This window comes from Pristiophorus japonicus, chromosome 7 (genome assembly GCF_044704955.1).
Source record: "Pristiophorus japonicus isolate sPriJap1 chromosome 7, sPriJap1.hap1, whole genome shotgun sequence".
Taxonomy (NCBI): Eukaryota; Metazoa; Chordata; class Chondrichthyes; family Pristiophoridae; genus Pristiophorus; species Pristiophorus japonicus.
Window position 1 is genome coordinate 62078781 of NC_091983.1, and position 15460 is coordinate 62094240.

The 15460-nt window shown below is 42.9% G+C and overlaps 1 protein-coding gene across 7 annotated transcripts in view; it reads right to left on the reverse strand.

Annotated features, from left to right (window-relative positions):
• The window catches only part of LOC139267144 (rho-associated protein kinase 2-like), a 289307-nt gene that overhangs the window by 56287 nt on the left and 217560 nt on the right, over positions 1-15460 (reverse strand). For all 7 annotated transcript variants that reach the window (XM_070885001.1, XM_070884998.1, XM_070884995.1 and 4 more), the window contains exons 15-19: positions 11481-11727; positions 6543-6649; positions 6107-6266; positions 586-746; positions 92-276 (exon numbers count right to left, since the gene is read on the reverse strand). In XM_070885001.1, the coding sequence (XP_070741102.1) occupies positions 92-276; positions 586-746; positions 6107-6266; positions 6543-6649; positions 11481-11727 (860 nt within the window). The remainder of the gene's footprint in view (positions 1-91; positions 277-585; positions 747-6106; positions 6267-6542; positions 6650-11480; positions 11728-15460) is intronic.

The following is a 15460-nucleotide window of genomic DNA, read 5'->3' on the forward strand; positions in this document are numbered from 1 at the left end:
ACCTGTTACGTTGCTGGTTTCTCAACCAAAAGTCTTTGCTATTAACATGGAAGAGAGAGAGAAAAAATGCATTGCTGAAGGTAAGACATACTTTCGCAGCTCTCCTATCTGCTTTTCCAGGCTCAGTTTAGTCTCCAACAAGTGATTTATCTCCTGCTTCAGCTGTTTCTCTGACATTTTCAATGAATTGACTTGTTGTGTTTGCATCTTCAAGTCATTCTGAGTTAAACTACGTTTTTGCGACTCCTGTTCTATCTTCAACGACAAGTTTTTAACCTGCAAAAGAAAATTTTATTAGATTTTATACCACACTTTTAGAACCAATATTTGAGTACAATGCAATCATTTATGATTTCCACCCCTTCCAAACTGTGCAGTGGATGAATTAATCAGTGTTCAGCAGAATCACATTAGCCATCCATACGGCAGAATCAAACATTCTCCAAATATTTATATAAAGTTGATATTAGAATGAGTGTATCAATGAGAAACTGTGCACGCTGTGATTCCAGCACTGATGTACAGGTTCAGTTAAACAAATTGAATCACTTCCGTTGTTAAGCACCATTAAGTAGTGACACTCACCTCCTCAGTTAATTTCTCCTTTTGCCCGAGTAATTCTTCTATTTTTTGCTGTGCTTGTTTAATATCACAGTCTAACATTGAACGCTGCTTTTCAGCTTCTAGGAGACGGTTTTCAACTTTTTGCTTTGAACTTCTCTCTTCCTGTAGTTTCTTTTCCATTTCTGTTAGAAAAGCAATTTCGAAGAAAGTCATTAGAACAAGTTAAATACATTATATTTGTGTACCCCATGCAGTGGCAGGACGTGGGTTCTGAGATTTTTTTTCCCCCATAGAGTTTCAAGGTTTCAAGAAAGCTGCCCTATACTGGTGCTAGGGGGAGGGCAGCATCATTTCTTCCAAGGTAAAGAGGAAAGAAAAGGCAATCAAGTCAACTTTCACTATCTTAGTGGCTGGTTTAAGAATAAAACTGGTGAAAACATGGAAATAGAATTTGTGGCTTCCCTTTGGGTGGTGACTGATATGTAGCATGTGTGTTGAAGGACATAAATAAAGGGGAAATAAATCACTTGCAAGATGTGTACAAGACAAAACTATAAATGGAATGTTGCAATTACTGTAACTTTTTTTAAACTAAAAGATATAAAGTTATAGCTACAGCCACAGCAAACATTCAAGCTTGCATAGAAGTTTAAGAGAACACATCAGATAATTTACGTGGTGTCAAAATGGTATTACAATCTTGTGCATCTGTAGATTCCACCCTTGTTTTCTGCCAAAGATTACCTACCAGCAGTTCAAATTTTGACATGCAAATAAGATTTCTTGTCTAACTTGGGGAGGAATGGGGGCGGGGTGCTGGGGAAGGTTAAGGCAAGACACTGTCCCATCAAATACTTAGCACCACATGCAGTCACCTTGGTTAGTTAATATTTCCCCATTCTGACATTTATAAAACCTTGTCCTGGGTATTCCTTTAGTTACTTAGTTGGGAAGAGAGCATCAAGACCTCCGAAAACATAGCAAGATAACATGTACCAGAAATAAATAGCTTCAAGGCAGAAAGGGAAAAAGTAGGGATCTACCAAAAGCACTCAAGAAATTGGGGAAGAGAGCTCTGAAGAAGATCAAGCCCAAAAGGATCAATGCAGAATCAAAAGACTTATTTTGACTTTCCAGGTCACAGTGATAAATGCTTAGACAGGATATATATTCAGTCAAGAGTTTTAACTTTTCTTGATGAGTTCTGTCTTTCAAGATATTATGAGAAAGATATGCACTCCAATGTTCAGTTTGCGTGTTTACCTTAATTGTTGCTTTGAGATGAACCAAATGCCTAAATTAGCAAAAATTCCCATTTAATAATAGCAAATATGACAGTGTAGATAGTCAGCTTGGGCCACCAATTGGACAATTCATAATTAATTCATTCACTACCATTATTTCCAGAAACAGCCTAATTAGCAGTCTGTCAGCAGGAATGCATGTCCTGGTGCAGCAGTTTAAAGGTTCAGTCTATCTTTGTCCATAGTGGGAAGAGTAAGGAAGAAAATATTTTTTTTATATTTGCTTCCAGTCATCAAAATTGGCAGTCCCTCGTATCGAGAATGACTTGCTTCCATGTCAAAAAGGGATGAGTTCACAGGTGTTTCAATGAAGGACCTAAGATTCCAGGTCCCGAACTACCTATTGAAGGGTGGAAGATGCCTGTGCGTGGATTTTTTTTTTAAAAACATCTGGTGGCCATTGCACACCAGCCACCACACGGGCTTGACAGAGCTCGGTCTTGGTCCAGTGGCAAGGGTTAACCAAGACGACTGGAGGCCAGCTCTGCTGCACGGACCTAGTGCGCACACATATTGCAGTGTGGGCTGGCCCGTGCTGCCCCTGGGCCCTCGCCTTTCCTGGGCCAGAAAGTGTTTCTGTAGTGGCAATGTGAGGCGACATAAATTTCAATTTGGTATTTGGCAGATGTTGTTGACTATAGGGTGGAAGAATTGGGACAGGTCTTGGACATGACTGGATTGTTCAGCTGACGTTCTCTTCAATTAGCTACTGTCATCTAGAAATACTGTACCATTAAGAAATGTGTAGCAAACCATCAGCCGATCTTCCCATACTACTTTATTTAGGGCTGCATCTCTAGTTCATTCCCCCCACTCCTATCACCAGCAGTCTGTTGTCCAGTCATACTAACCATAGGACACCCTATTTTTGAGATGGGGACCATCAAATTATTAATTGCAGCATAAAGGGAGGTCCCCCTTCATGACAAAGATGCCAAGGACCCAGATGAGCTGCTCAGCATGCATGGGAGGAGGTGGTCATCGATGTAAAGGTAGAATGCACCATTCAGCAGAACTGGCTGCACTATGCCAAAGCTTAATAAAGTCATCAAGTTATGGAAGGTAGGATAACCTACCATAACCTTATATTAATGAAGTGTTACTAAGCATGCCTGGCAAAACAAGTTCGCTCCGCCTCACACCTAATTGTGAATGTTTACAATGAATGCCCATTATGCAGCAGGATATAATTCACAGCAACAAACTACCCCTGTAAAGTGTCCCTTTCCTTGCATCCATAAATTAATTTGTATGAAACAAATTTTTACATGTAATGTAGCTGCATAATGTAATCACACCATTATGGACTTCACTCATTCTTACCCTCTAAAGACTAGCTTAGGTATATCCACCTCAGGAAATTTCAGCGCTGAAGTAGAGGAGAATGTACTGAGTGAGACATGGTAGACCCAAACTAGAACTGACACAGGGTATGTCTGCATATCCTCTTGACAATCAATATTAGTCAAGTCCTTTTTCCGTTTGCAGAAGGACATAATAGGGACAACAGTCACATGGGAGGAATAAGGAGAGGATGGGGAGGAGAAGGCCTTTTGGTTTTCTTCTCCTGCTATTCACTCATTCATTATCAAGGCAAACGAGCCAAAGGAGGACAGCGGAAATGTTATAAGAACACCCTCAAAGCCTCCCTGGTTAAAGTGCGACATCACCACTGACACCTGGGAGACCCTGGCCGCAGACCGCCCGAGGTGGAGAAAGTCCATCCGGGAGGGCGTTGAGCTCGTTGGAGCATGAAGAGGCCAGGCGCAGGCAGCGGAAGGAGCGCGCGGCAAACCAGCCCTACCGACCCCTTCCCCCGACGAATGTCTGTCCCACCTGTAACAGGGTCTGTGGCTCTCGTATCGGACTGTTCAGCCATCAAAGAACTCACTTTGGGAGTGGAAGCAAGTCCTCCTCGATTCCGAGGGACTGCCTATGATAATGATGATGACACACTGAAGCCAAAACCACATTAATTCTATTGAAAAGCTCTATCTAAAAAGTTCTCATAAGGATAGTATTTTAAAAAATGTGTTTCTCTCTCTTTCTCGAACTGTGTCAGAGGAAGCAAAGTTAGAGCCCAGACACATTGAGCAAGCCTGCACCTCAAGCCTGCTGCATCACCCATTCTAATCCTTCAAGCCAGCAGCTCAGGTATATACACTTGAGGAATTTCAGTTCTGAGGTAGAGAAGATTGTGCTGGGTGAGACACAGTAGGTCCAAACATAGAAACATAGAAAATAAGTGCAGGAGTAGGCCATTTGGCCCTTTGAGCCTGCGCTATCATTCAATAAGATCATGGCTGATCATTCCTTCAGTACCCCTTTCCTGCTTTCTCTCCATACCCCTTGATCACCTTAACCGTAAGGGCCATATCTAACTCCCTCTTGAATATATCCAATGAACTGGCATCAACAACTCTCTGCGGCAGGGAATTTCACAGGTCAACATCTCTCGGAGTGAAGAAGTTTCTCCTCATCTCAGTTCTAAATGGCCTACCCCTTATCCTAAGACTATGTCCCCTGGTTCTGGACTTCCCCAACATCGAGAACATTCTTCCCGCATCTAACCTGTCCAGTCCCATCAGAATCTTATATGTTTCTATTAGATCCCCTCTCATCCTTCTAAACTCCAATGTATAAAGGCCCAGTTGATCCAGTCTCTCCTCATATGACAGCCAGTGCCATTTGCAGAAGAGTGTTCCAAACTTCGACCACCCTTTTGTCTATAGAAGTGTTTCCTGATTTCACTCCTGAAAGGTCTGGCTCTAATTTTAGATTATGCCCCCTGGTTCTAGAATCTACAACCAACAGAAATAGTTTCTCTCGATCTATCCTATTTGTTCCCCTTAATATCTTGAAAACTTCGATCAGATCACCCCTTAACCATCTAATTCCAAGGAGTACAACCCTCATTTGTATAATTTCTCCTCATAACTTAACCCTTGAAGTCCAGGTATCATTCAGGTAAACCTGTGCTGCATTCCCTCCAAGGCCAATATATCCTTCCTACGGTGTGGTGCCCAGAACTGCTCCAGGTGTGGTCTAACCAGGGTTCTATATAGCTGCAGTATAACTTCTATCACCCTCTTGTATCCTAGTCATCTAGATATAAAGGCCAGCATTCCATTAGCCTTTTAAATTATTTTCTGTATCTGTTCATGACATTTTAATGATCGATGTACCTGGACCGCCAAGTCTCTTTGGACCTCCACAGATTTTAGGTTATCATTTAGAAAATATCCTGTTCTATTCTTTTTAGGTCCAAAATGGATTACCTCACATTGCCTATACTAAAATCCATTTACCACAGTTTTGCCCATTCACTTAATTGGTCGATATCCCTTTGTAATTTTATGTTGTCATTTACACTGCCTACATGGCCACCTATCTTTGCGTCATCGGAAAATTTGGATAATGACTTCCTATGCCATCATCTAATCGTTAATAAATACTGTGAACAGCTGAGGCCCCAACACAGATGCCTGCAGGACACCACTAGTCACATCCTGCCAACTTGAGTACCTACCCATTATCCCTACTGCCCGTCTCCTGCCACTCAGCCAATTTCCCAACCAAGTCAATAATTTGCCCTCAGTTCCATGGGCTTCTACCTTAGGTACAGTCTCTTTTGTGGGTATTTATCAAATGCCTTCTGGAAGTCCATATAAATAATATCCATAGATATTCCCCTGTCCACTACTTTAGTCACCTCCTCAAAAAATTCAATCAGGTTAGTCAGGCATGATCTACCTTTCACAAATTCATGCTGGCTTTCTCTGAAGAACTAAACTTAAAATCAAAGACACCCATAGAATGAAAAATCCTGATATCAATTTTCTCAGAAGAAAATTCAAGTCTCAAGTGGGAGCAATCTGAGAAAGGAAGGACTGTACTTTTATCTGCCCTTCAAAAAAGTTGGGGCCAACTACACTGCCTCAACCACAAGTGACTTCCCGTAGCAATTTCATAGAAACATAGAAAACTGGTGCAGGAGTAGGCCATTCAATATGATCATGGCTGATCATGCAACTTCAGTACCTCATTCCTGCTTTCTCTCCATACCCCTTGATCCCTTTAGCCATAAGGGCCACATCTAACGCCCTTTTGAATATATCTAACGAACTGGCCTCAACAACTTTCTGTGGTAGAGAATTCCACAGGTTCACAATTCTCTGAGTGAAGACGTTTCTCCTCATCTCAGTCCTAAATGGCTTACCCCTTATTTCATAACTAACCTTTCATGGCTTCTGATTTTGCTTCTTCTATAGACTCATAGATCTTATTTTTGTCTGCTAGCCGTGCCTTGGTAGCTTTGTGCTCTGCTTCTTCCTGCTCCACGCGCTGCTGTAATACTTTCTGTTTGTACGTCATGTCTATTTCCATGTTATTCTTCTCCTGCACATAAGTTAGAGAAAGTAAGGGTGATGCAGGAAACGAGCTCATGAGAAAGGTACAAATGAAAACTACTACGGTGCAATACTACACAGGTAAGAGCAACAGATAAAATCATATACAACGTATATTGGCATATACATGCACAATATATTAGAAATGTCACATATCTTATTCAAACATCTACATTAAAAGCACAATATAAATACAAAGTTTCTGATAAGTCAATATCTTAGTGAACTATTAAGATACCTAATTCCAAAATAAAAACTGTCCCACCTTTTCCAAGTCAGTTAGTTTATCTTGTAGCTGCCTTTTCTCCATTTCAGTTTTAGCCAGCGAGCTCTTACTGTTTTTCAGTTCATCTCCAAGCGACAAAATCCGACCTGTAAATAACTTTGATTAGTAAAATCTCAATAAATTTTGATGCACCAACAAGATGAAAGAAGCACTCTATGGGAACAATAATTGCTTCTAATTTAAATTGTCATTTCAGGTTTGTTAATTTTGTTCCCTCATCATCTGCTTTTCTGTTTAAAAAGGATACATTAAATAACCTGCTTATATCTATACTATCAATATTGCTGAACATTTTAAAGATCTGCATTGTGCCTTCTCAGTGTATTTTTTCCTTGAATGAAAGCAATTTCTGGTCCGAGTATCTTTTCACAACTTAGAGCATTTATGCTATTCTTGATCTGTTGATTCCATGTCTGTAGTTTTTAGTTTGCTACCTTTGTTAGGGACTTTCCTCCATTTTAATTGAAAACATGGTGCACAATTTTATGATTAAAGGTTCTTGCCAAAGACATATGAACCTATAAACTGGGATCGCCATAGTAATGAAAACTGCTTTTCAATGAGTTACAAAAATGCTCAGTGGAAGGCTTTGCATTAATTTCTGCTGTTTCTTACCCAAATCAGACAGTTGTGGATTCAAGCCTTACTCTAGGGGCTCAATTTTCCCCAAAGTTTTTTTTTTGGCGTACTTGAAGAATTACGGCTGATTTTCTGGGGCCCCAGTACGGCAAAAAAAAATGTTTTAAGCTTCCCCGTTGGATTTCTTCATTTTGGCATGGCCTAACCTGTCCTTTAGTTTTGGGGGGTGGAGCCTTGATCTGTGCCAAAAAGATCGGGCTGCCATGGTAACCAGGGACACACTGCGAACTGAGGCTGCGAAGTGAAACATACAGCCAGCTCCCAACACATTAAAAGAATTGAAAAACAGATAACCGTCTCTCTTTCTCTCTCTCTCGACCGGGGACAGAGAATGGGACCGGACCAGGAGAATGGGGACCTAGAATGGGACCGGACAGCCTTCTGGTGGGGTTCGAGGTAATTTGCTGCTATGTGTTTTTCAATTGTTTAGTGTGTCCCCAGGCACCTGCTGCGCAGATTTCCTTACTTGCGCCAATTTATTTAACTCTCCACAAGGGTTTTCTGGAGAGGCCACATACGCTGGCCTAAGCACAACTGGAGTAACTCTCAGCTGGCCAAACTTCCATAAATGACAATAATTGGCATGGGTGGCTGGTTACGCCCTCTTTGGCTGAAAAAAGAACTGACCTAAAAAAATCGTAACTAACTGAGTTACACTAGTGCAAATTCATTGGGGAAACTCTGGTTTTTTTAAACTTAGGCCAAAAAGAACAGTCAACTCAAAAAAAACCGGCGCGAATCACTGGGGAAAATTGAGCCCTAGGTCTTGAGCATATAACCTAGGCTGACGTCCAGTGTAGTACTGATGGGAGTGTTACACTGTCAGAGGTGCTGCCCTGTCTGCTAGTTGTGATGGGTGTTAAAGGTTCCGTGACACTTTTTAGAGGTCCTAGTCAACAACCTCCCTCATCCAGCATCACGAGAAACAGATTAACTGGTCATTCAACTTATTTGCTGTTGGTAGCACCCTGCTGCACAGATTGTGTAGCAAAACATGGTGGCCAATGATGGCATTTTGAAAAATTAGTCCATTGGATGTGAAGTGCTTAAGAGACATCCAGAGCATGTGACATTATATTAAATAAAGGCAAGTTCGTTCTTCTTCCTTCTGCCTAATCGTTATTATGCAACTCACACGCATAAAACACAAAAAGTTAGTATGCAGGTACAGCAAGTAATCAGGAAGGCAAATGGAATGTTGGCCTTTATTGCAAGGGGGAGAGAGTATAAAAGCAGAGAAGTCCTGCTACAACTATACTGGGTATTGGTGAGGCCTGAAGTACTGTGTACAGATTTGGTCTCCATATTTAAGGAAGGATATACTTGCATTGGAGGCAGTTCAGAGAAGGTTCACTCCGTTGATTCCTGAGATGAAGGGGTTGACTTATGAAGAAAGGTTGAGCAGGCTGGGCTTGTACTCATTGGAGTTCAGAAGAATGAGAGGTGATCTTATTGGGGGCTCGACAAGGTAGATGCAGAGAGGATGTTTCCACTCATGGGGGAATCTAGAACTAGGGGTTATAGTTTCAGAATAAGGGGTCGCCCATTTAAAACTGAGATGAGAAGGAATTTCTTCTGAGGGTTGTAAATCTGTGGAATTCACTGCCCCAGAGAGCTGTGGAGGCTGGGTAATTGAATATATTTAAGGCGGAGATAGACAGATGTTTGAACGATAAGGGAGTAAAAGGTTATGGGGAGCTGTCAGAGAAGTGGAGCTGAGCCCATGATCAGATCAGCCATGATCTTATTGAATAGTGGCGTAGGCTCGAGGGACCGAATGGTTTCCGACTATTTCTTATATGCGGTATTTTGAATGGGTGGCACAGCCTCTTAAAGGGGACGCGCGACACCAAAAGAAATTAGAGGGCACATTGCCCATCACTGCTGTCTTTGCTGACCTACATTGACTTCCGGTCAACCAATACCTCCAATTTAAAATTCTCATCCTCACGTTTAAATCCTTTCATGTTCTCACCCCTCCCAATCTCTGTAACCTCCTTCAGCCGTACAATCAGAAAGAACTCTCTGTTCCTCTCTGCTCTCTTGTGCAACCTCCCCCCCTCACCCTACAGGTTGAGCGTCCGAAATCCGGAACCCATGGGACTGCGGCCATTCCGGAAATTTCCGGATTTTGGAACGTCTTTGCCTAGGCCGAGGTAGGTGGGGTCGGGCAGCCGAGGTCGGCCTGCCGAGATTAGGGGGAGGAGGGAGGCGTGGGGAGGGAGGGAGCCGGGGCCAGGGTGAAGTCGGACTGAGGTCGAGCCACCGAGGACTGGGGTGAAGTTGGAGCGGGCGAAGTTGGGCCGGCGAGGGCCGGAGCGAGATAGGGCCGAGGCGAGGCCGGGCTGCCGAGGGCCGAGGCGGTCGGGTCACTGAGGCAGGATGAGTCCGGATATCGTAACATTTTCCGGTTTCTGGATGACCCCGCCACGGATCGGCCCAGTGTCCGGATTTTGGGCGCTGCACCTGTACCATTAGTGGCCATGCCCTCTGCCATTTAGACCCACCCTTTGGAATTTCCTCCCTAAAACCCTCTGCCTCTCCATTTCCTGTTCCTCCTTCAAGACCCTACTTACAACTTACTTCTTTGACCAAATTTTGGACATTCCTCTTAATATCTTCTTTGTTGGCTCAGTATCTATTTTTTTTCTAATTCTGCTTCTGAAGAGCCTTGGAATGGTTTTCTACTTTAATGGCATTATATAAATGCACATTGTTTTTGTTATTATGAATATATATGTGCAGCAAACCAGCCAAGCTGCTCAAAACAAGTCATTTGCTAGAATTTGATACACAGTGGAGTCCTGATCTCAGCTGTCTCAAGGTGCTGCACAGTACAGCCAACCACTTTCTGACAAACCTGGAGGGAAAGATGTGAATCTACCAGTTCTACTTCCACAGAACTTTGAACTGATTATAGACAGATACTTACAAATCACTGGCCAGGTCACCTGCTCATCCCTCCAAACAAGGAATGGTAGATAACGTAACGTAGAGTTGCAGAGAAGAATAAATTTAAACACCTTTACTTAGCATTCTTGGGAAACCTATCCTTTTGGTTAGTCTCACCTGGGCAAAGCTTTCTATAAATATGGCAAATGATACAGAAATGTCTAAAAAGGGAACCGATATAGGTTGAAACAGCTGATGGGTTAGTCAAAATGGGTCTGTGGGGAATGTTAACCTGGGATTAAAAACAAAACAATAGATGATATTAAGAGGACAGTTAGACGTCTGGTATAGAAAAAAGCCCTACAAAAAGTTTGATCCAACTTTAAGGCAGATAGAATATAATATTTGACAGACGCCCTATCATGGTTTGAAGATGTAAAGTGGTATGAACTGTGAATTTCTGAACAGTTTTGTGTTCAAGGGACACTGATGCTAACTTCAGTCTTAAGAATTTTGAGAATGTAATTTATTTGAATGGAAATAGTTATAGAATAACTTCACCAACTGTCTTGGCTTCATACAAGAATGGATACTTGGGAAAGGTCCTGGAACTCTGCTAGCACCTCTGGAACGGTTTCCCTGCAAGAGTCGGGGAGACAATCTTGGGGAGGAAAAACCAAACATTCTATATTGAATGCCTTGTAATCATTGAAAATATATGTAACAAATATCTGGAAGCTACGGTCCAGTACTTTCAGAACAGTGATTTTTTTAAAAAATTGTTCCGGGGCGTGGGCGTTGCTGGCAAGGCCATCATTTATTGCCCATGGTGGTGAGCCACCATTTCAGAGGGCAGTTAAGAGTCAACCACATTGTGAGTCTGGAGTCACATATAGGCCAGACTAGGTAAGGATAGGAGATTTCCTTCCCTAAAGGACATCAGTGAACCAGATGAGTTTTTACAACAATCCGGCAGTTTCATGGTCACCAATGGTCATCCTAGCTTATTATTCCAGATTTATTTAATGAATTGAATTTAAATTCTCCAGCTGCCAGTGGGATTTGAACTTGCGTCTACTGGATAATTAGCCCAGACCTCTGGATTACTAGTCCAGTAACATAACCACTATGCTACCGTACCCCATAAATGTGATCTTAATTTAAAGCTTGATGATATCACATGCGCGGTTGAAAGCCCCAAGTGCCCTTCAAGCAATTTCAAGTTTCAGCCATATGGTACAATCAAAGAAAAGTAAGTCACACCTGTCTCAGTCCTCTATGTGGTAACGGAATAATTTGGTAAGCGTTCTCTCAAGTTATTTTTTTTTAAGAAGAATGAGAGATAGTAATTGAAGTTGGCTTTTAGACTTTTTAAAAAAATCATACCTTGTAAATCACTGATAATCTCAGAACCATGAGAGCGATCTCTTCGTTCAGCTTCTAGTGCTGACTGTAAACTTATGTAGTCCTTTTCAAGTTTGAGCTTGGCATTATCCAGTGCAGCATTTTTGTCTTGCAATTCTCTGTTGTTAGTCTCCAGCTGTCCTAATTGCTTTGATAATTCGGTTTGATTCTTTCGTAGTCTCGCTGCCGTCTCAGATTCAGTCCTCAGTAAGGCGTTCGCTTCATCCAACTAGATAAAAACTATACATAGTAAATGATCAAATATAGCCTGTAATTGAACACCCCTTCCATACTTCACTACCTTGGTGGTGGTGGGGGACAGGGGGAATGTATACAAAATATCTTGCGTAAAAACAGTTGTCACAGTTCATCTGGCTATACATATTTATTATACATAGAGAATACTTATATTTATAAAGGAATAGATTAAAAGTAAAACTCAGGAGTTGGATTGTATAACAGTGCTTAATAAAGGACACTAGAGGGTGCTCTGCGATGGATTTCCCCCATCTACAAAGGTGTGGAAGATTGGTATAGTTGTTTAGTGAAATTAAATGGAGCGAGCTTTCAGACACTGATCTGCAAGTGCTGCATATCAAACAAACTTTTCCCAATATTACAAATTAAAACTGCAATGAGAGTGTTTGGACACCATGTAACAGTTGCCCAAATTCAAATAACTTGCTGAGATTCACTATTAAGGCTCATATGTGAAAGACAATCACTTGGACAAGGTACCAGAGGGAAATCAGCACATTAGCAAGAAGTCAACCACCTCAGAAGAGAGAACAGGAGAAAATTTTCGACCAAAATAAATTAGAGCACAGGCTGCAAAGAGAATAATAAAGATGACCTGAGAGACCAAACTTAAAAGAAACTAACATTGTTGAATAATCTTGATCCTAAAAACAAATTCGCCCTGTGCACATAACTGCCAAACGCCTCGATGAGAATTTTATTTTCAACATTTTTAACAAGATGACAGCTGATTGCTGGCATGTTGATTTTGTTGGTTAAGTAAAATGCCAAACTTCAAAGCTGTTATTTTTTAAAAAAAATGTTATAAGTCAATGTAATGTTTGAAGTTGACAGTTTAATTAGCCATCACAGTCCACACTGTGTTGGTATTTTCTCATTAAGAAATGGGGAATTTGCCAAGCGAGTGGAAATTTGTTCTGAAGAATCCTGTGTTCATGAAAATTAATGCTAAAGATATTGTCCAGGTCTTTGCTGTATGCAGGCATGAACTGCTTCAATATCTAAGGAATTGCAAATGCAGTTGAGCACTATACAATCATCAGCAATCAGCCCCACTTCTGACCTCCTGATGGAGGAAAGGTCATTGATCAAACAATTGAAGATAGTTCAGCTTGGGACGCTGCTCTGAGGAACTCTTGCAGCAATGTCCTGGGGCTGAAATGATTGGCCTCCAATGATCACAACCTTTTCACCAGGAATGACTCCAGCGAGTTTCAACAACAAGTATTATATAGCGCCTTTAACATAGTGAAACGTCCCAAGGCGCTTCACAGGAGTATTAGGAGATAAAACAATTTGACACCGAGCCACGAGTAGAAATTAGCACAGGTGAAAGAAATAGGTTTTAACGAGCATCTTGAAGGAGGAAAAGGGAGGTAGAGTTCTAGGCAGGGAGTTCCAGAGCTTGGGACCGAGGCAACAGAAGGCACAGCCACCAATGGTTGAGCGATTATAATCAGGGATGCTCAAAAGGGCAGAATTAGAGGTTTGAGGAGATTACAGAGATAGGGAAGGGAAAGGCAATGAGGGGATGTGAAAATAAGGATGAGAATTTTGAAATCAAGGCGTTGTTTAACCGGAAGCCAATGTAGGTCAGCGAGCACAGGGGTGATGGGTGAGGGGGACTTGGTGAGAGTTAGGACACAAGCAGTTGAGTTTTAGATCAGCTCTAGTTTACTTAGGGTAGGAATGTGGGAGGCCAGCCAGGAGTGTGTGGAATAGTCAAGTCTGGAGGTAACTAAAGTATGGATGAGGGTTTCAGCAGTGGATGAGCTGAGGCAAGGGCGGAGATGGGCGACGTTACCGAGGTGGAAATAGGCGGTCTTAGTTATGCTGCGGATATGTGGTCAAAAGTTAATTTCAGAGTCGAATGTGACACCAAGGTTGCAAACAGCCTGATTCAGCCTCAGACAGAGGTTGGGGAGAGGGATGGAGTCAGTGGCTAGGGAACGGAGTTTGTGGCGGGGACCGAAAACGATAGCTTCGGTCTTCCCAATATTCAATTGGAGAAAATTTCTGCTCATCCAGAACTGGATGTCGGACAAGCAGTCTGACAATTTAAAGACTGTGGAGGCGGGGTCGAGAGAAGTGGTAGTGAGGTAGAACTGGGTGTCATCAGCTGCATGTGGAAACTGACGCTGTGTTTTCAGATGATGTCATCAAGGGGCAACATGTAGATGGGAAATTGGAGGGGGCCAAGGATATATCCTTGGGGAACACCAAAGGCAACGATGTGGGGGCAGGAAGAGAAGCCGTTGCAGGTGATTCTCTGGCTACAGTTAGATAGGTAAGAATGGAAGTGCAGTTCCACCCAGCTGGACGACAGTGGAGAGGCGTTGGAGAAGGATAGAGTGGCCAACTGTGTCAAAGGCTGCAGACAAGTCAAGAAAGGGGAGGAGGGATAATTTGCCTTTGTCATAGTTACAAAGGATGTAATTTGCGACTTAGATGTGAACCGTTTTGGTACTGTGGTAGGGACGGATTCAAATGTGGAATTGTGGGAAAGATGGGCACAGATTTGGGAGGCGACAACACGTTCAAGGACTTTGGAAAGGAAAGGGAGGTTCGAGATGGGGTGGTAAGTTTGCAAGGACGGAGGGGTCAAGGGTTGTTTTTTTTTCAGGAGGGGTGATGACAGCACATTTGAGGGAGGGGGGGACAGCACCCAAGAGAGAACTATTAATATCAGCTAACATGGGAGCCAGAAAAGGAAGTTGGGTGGTCAGCAGTTTGGTGGGAATAGGGTCAAGGGAGCAGGAAGTGAGTCTCATGGACAGGATGAGCTCGGAAAGGTCATGAGGGGAGAGCGTAGAGAAGCTGGAGAAAGATGTGAGGTCAGGGCTGGGGGGGATCTTTAGAGGAAGTTTGGCCCGGTGAGCTAGGGGAAGGTAGGGCAGAGGCAGAGGCAGCCGAACAGATGGTCTCAATCTTAGAGACAAAGAAGTCCATGAGCTCCTCACACTTATTGTCGGAGGTGAAGGTGGAGATTGTGGAGAGGGGTTTAAAAAGGCGATTTGCAGTAGAGATTAGAAACTGGGGTTTACCTTTAAGTTTCCAGAATTATTCTGGAATAACGAGCTATTTTGGCAGACGAGAGCAGGACCAGTCCAGTCATATCTGGCGGTGAATGGCTAAACCAGTTGTTCGCCATATCTGTTCAAATCTGCATCCCTTAGACTTAAGGTCGTGAAGATCAGGGCTGTACCAGGGGGAACGGCCAGGGTGAGAGAGAGTAATTGTTTTAACAGGGACTAGGGTATCAAAAGTGGTGGGGAGGCTGTGATTGAGCAGAGGAAGAGGGAGGAAAGTAGTGAAGAAATATCAGCAATAAAAATGTTGTGGTACTTGGGTGGGCAGTAGAGAACGAGAATTTTAAATGAGTGGTGAGAGGGGTGGAATAGGGCGAGATGCTCAAAGGAAGAGAAAGTGCCAGAGGAGTATGGGGACAGGCCAAGGTGTGATTTTCTGATGAGCGCCACATCGCCACCACGGCAGTCTGAGCGGGGCAAGTGGTGGAAGGTACAGCCAGGAGGGGAGGCTTCATTTAAGGGTAAGGGGTCATCGCCCTTCAACCAGGTTTCCTTCAGGGCCATGATGTCAATGCAATCATCCACGATAAGCTCATGGATGGGAAGGGCCTTGTCCGTAGACAAACTGACGTGCTGGAGGGAGATGCGGAAGGAGTCGGTGATGACTGGCCCACT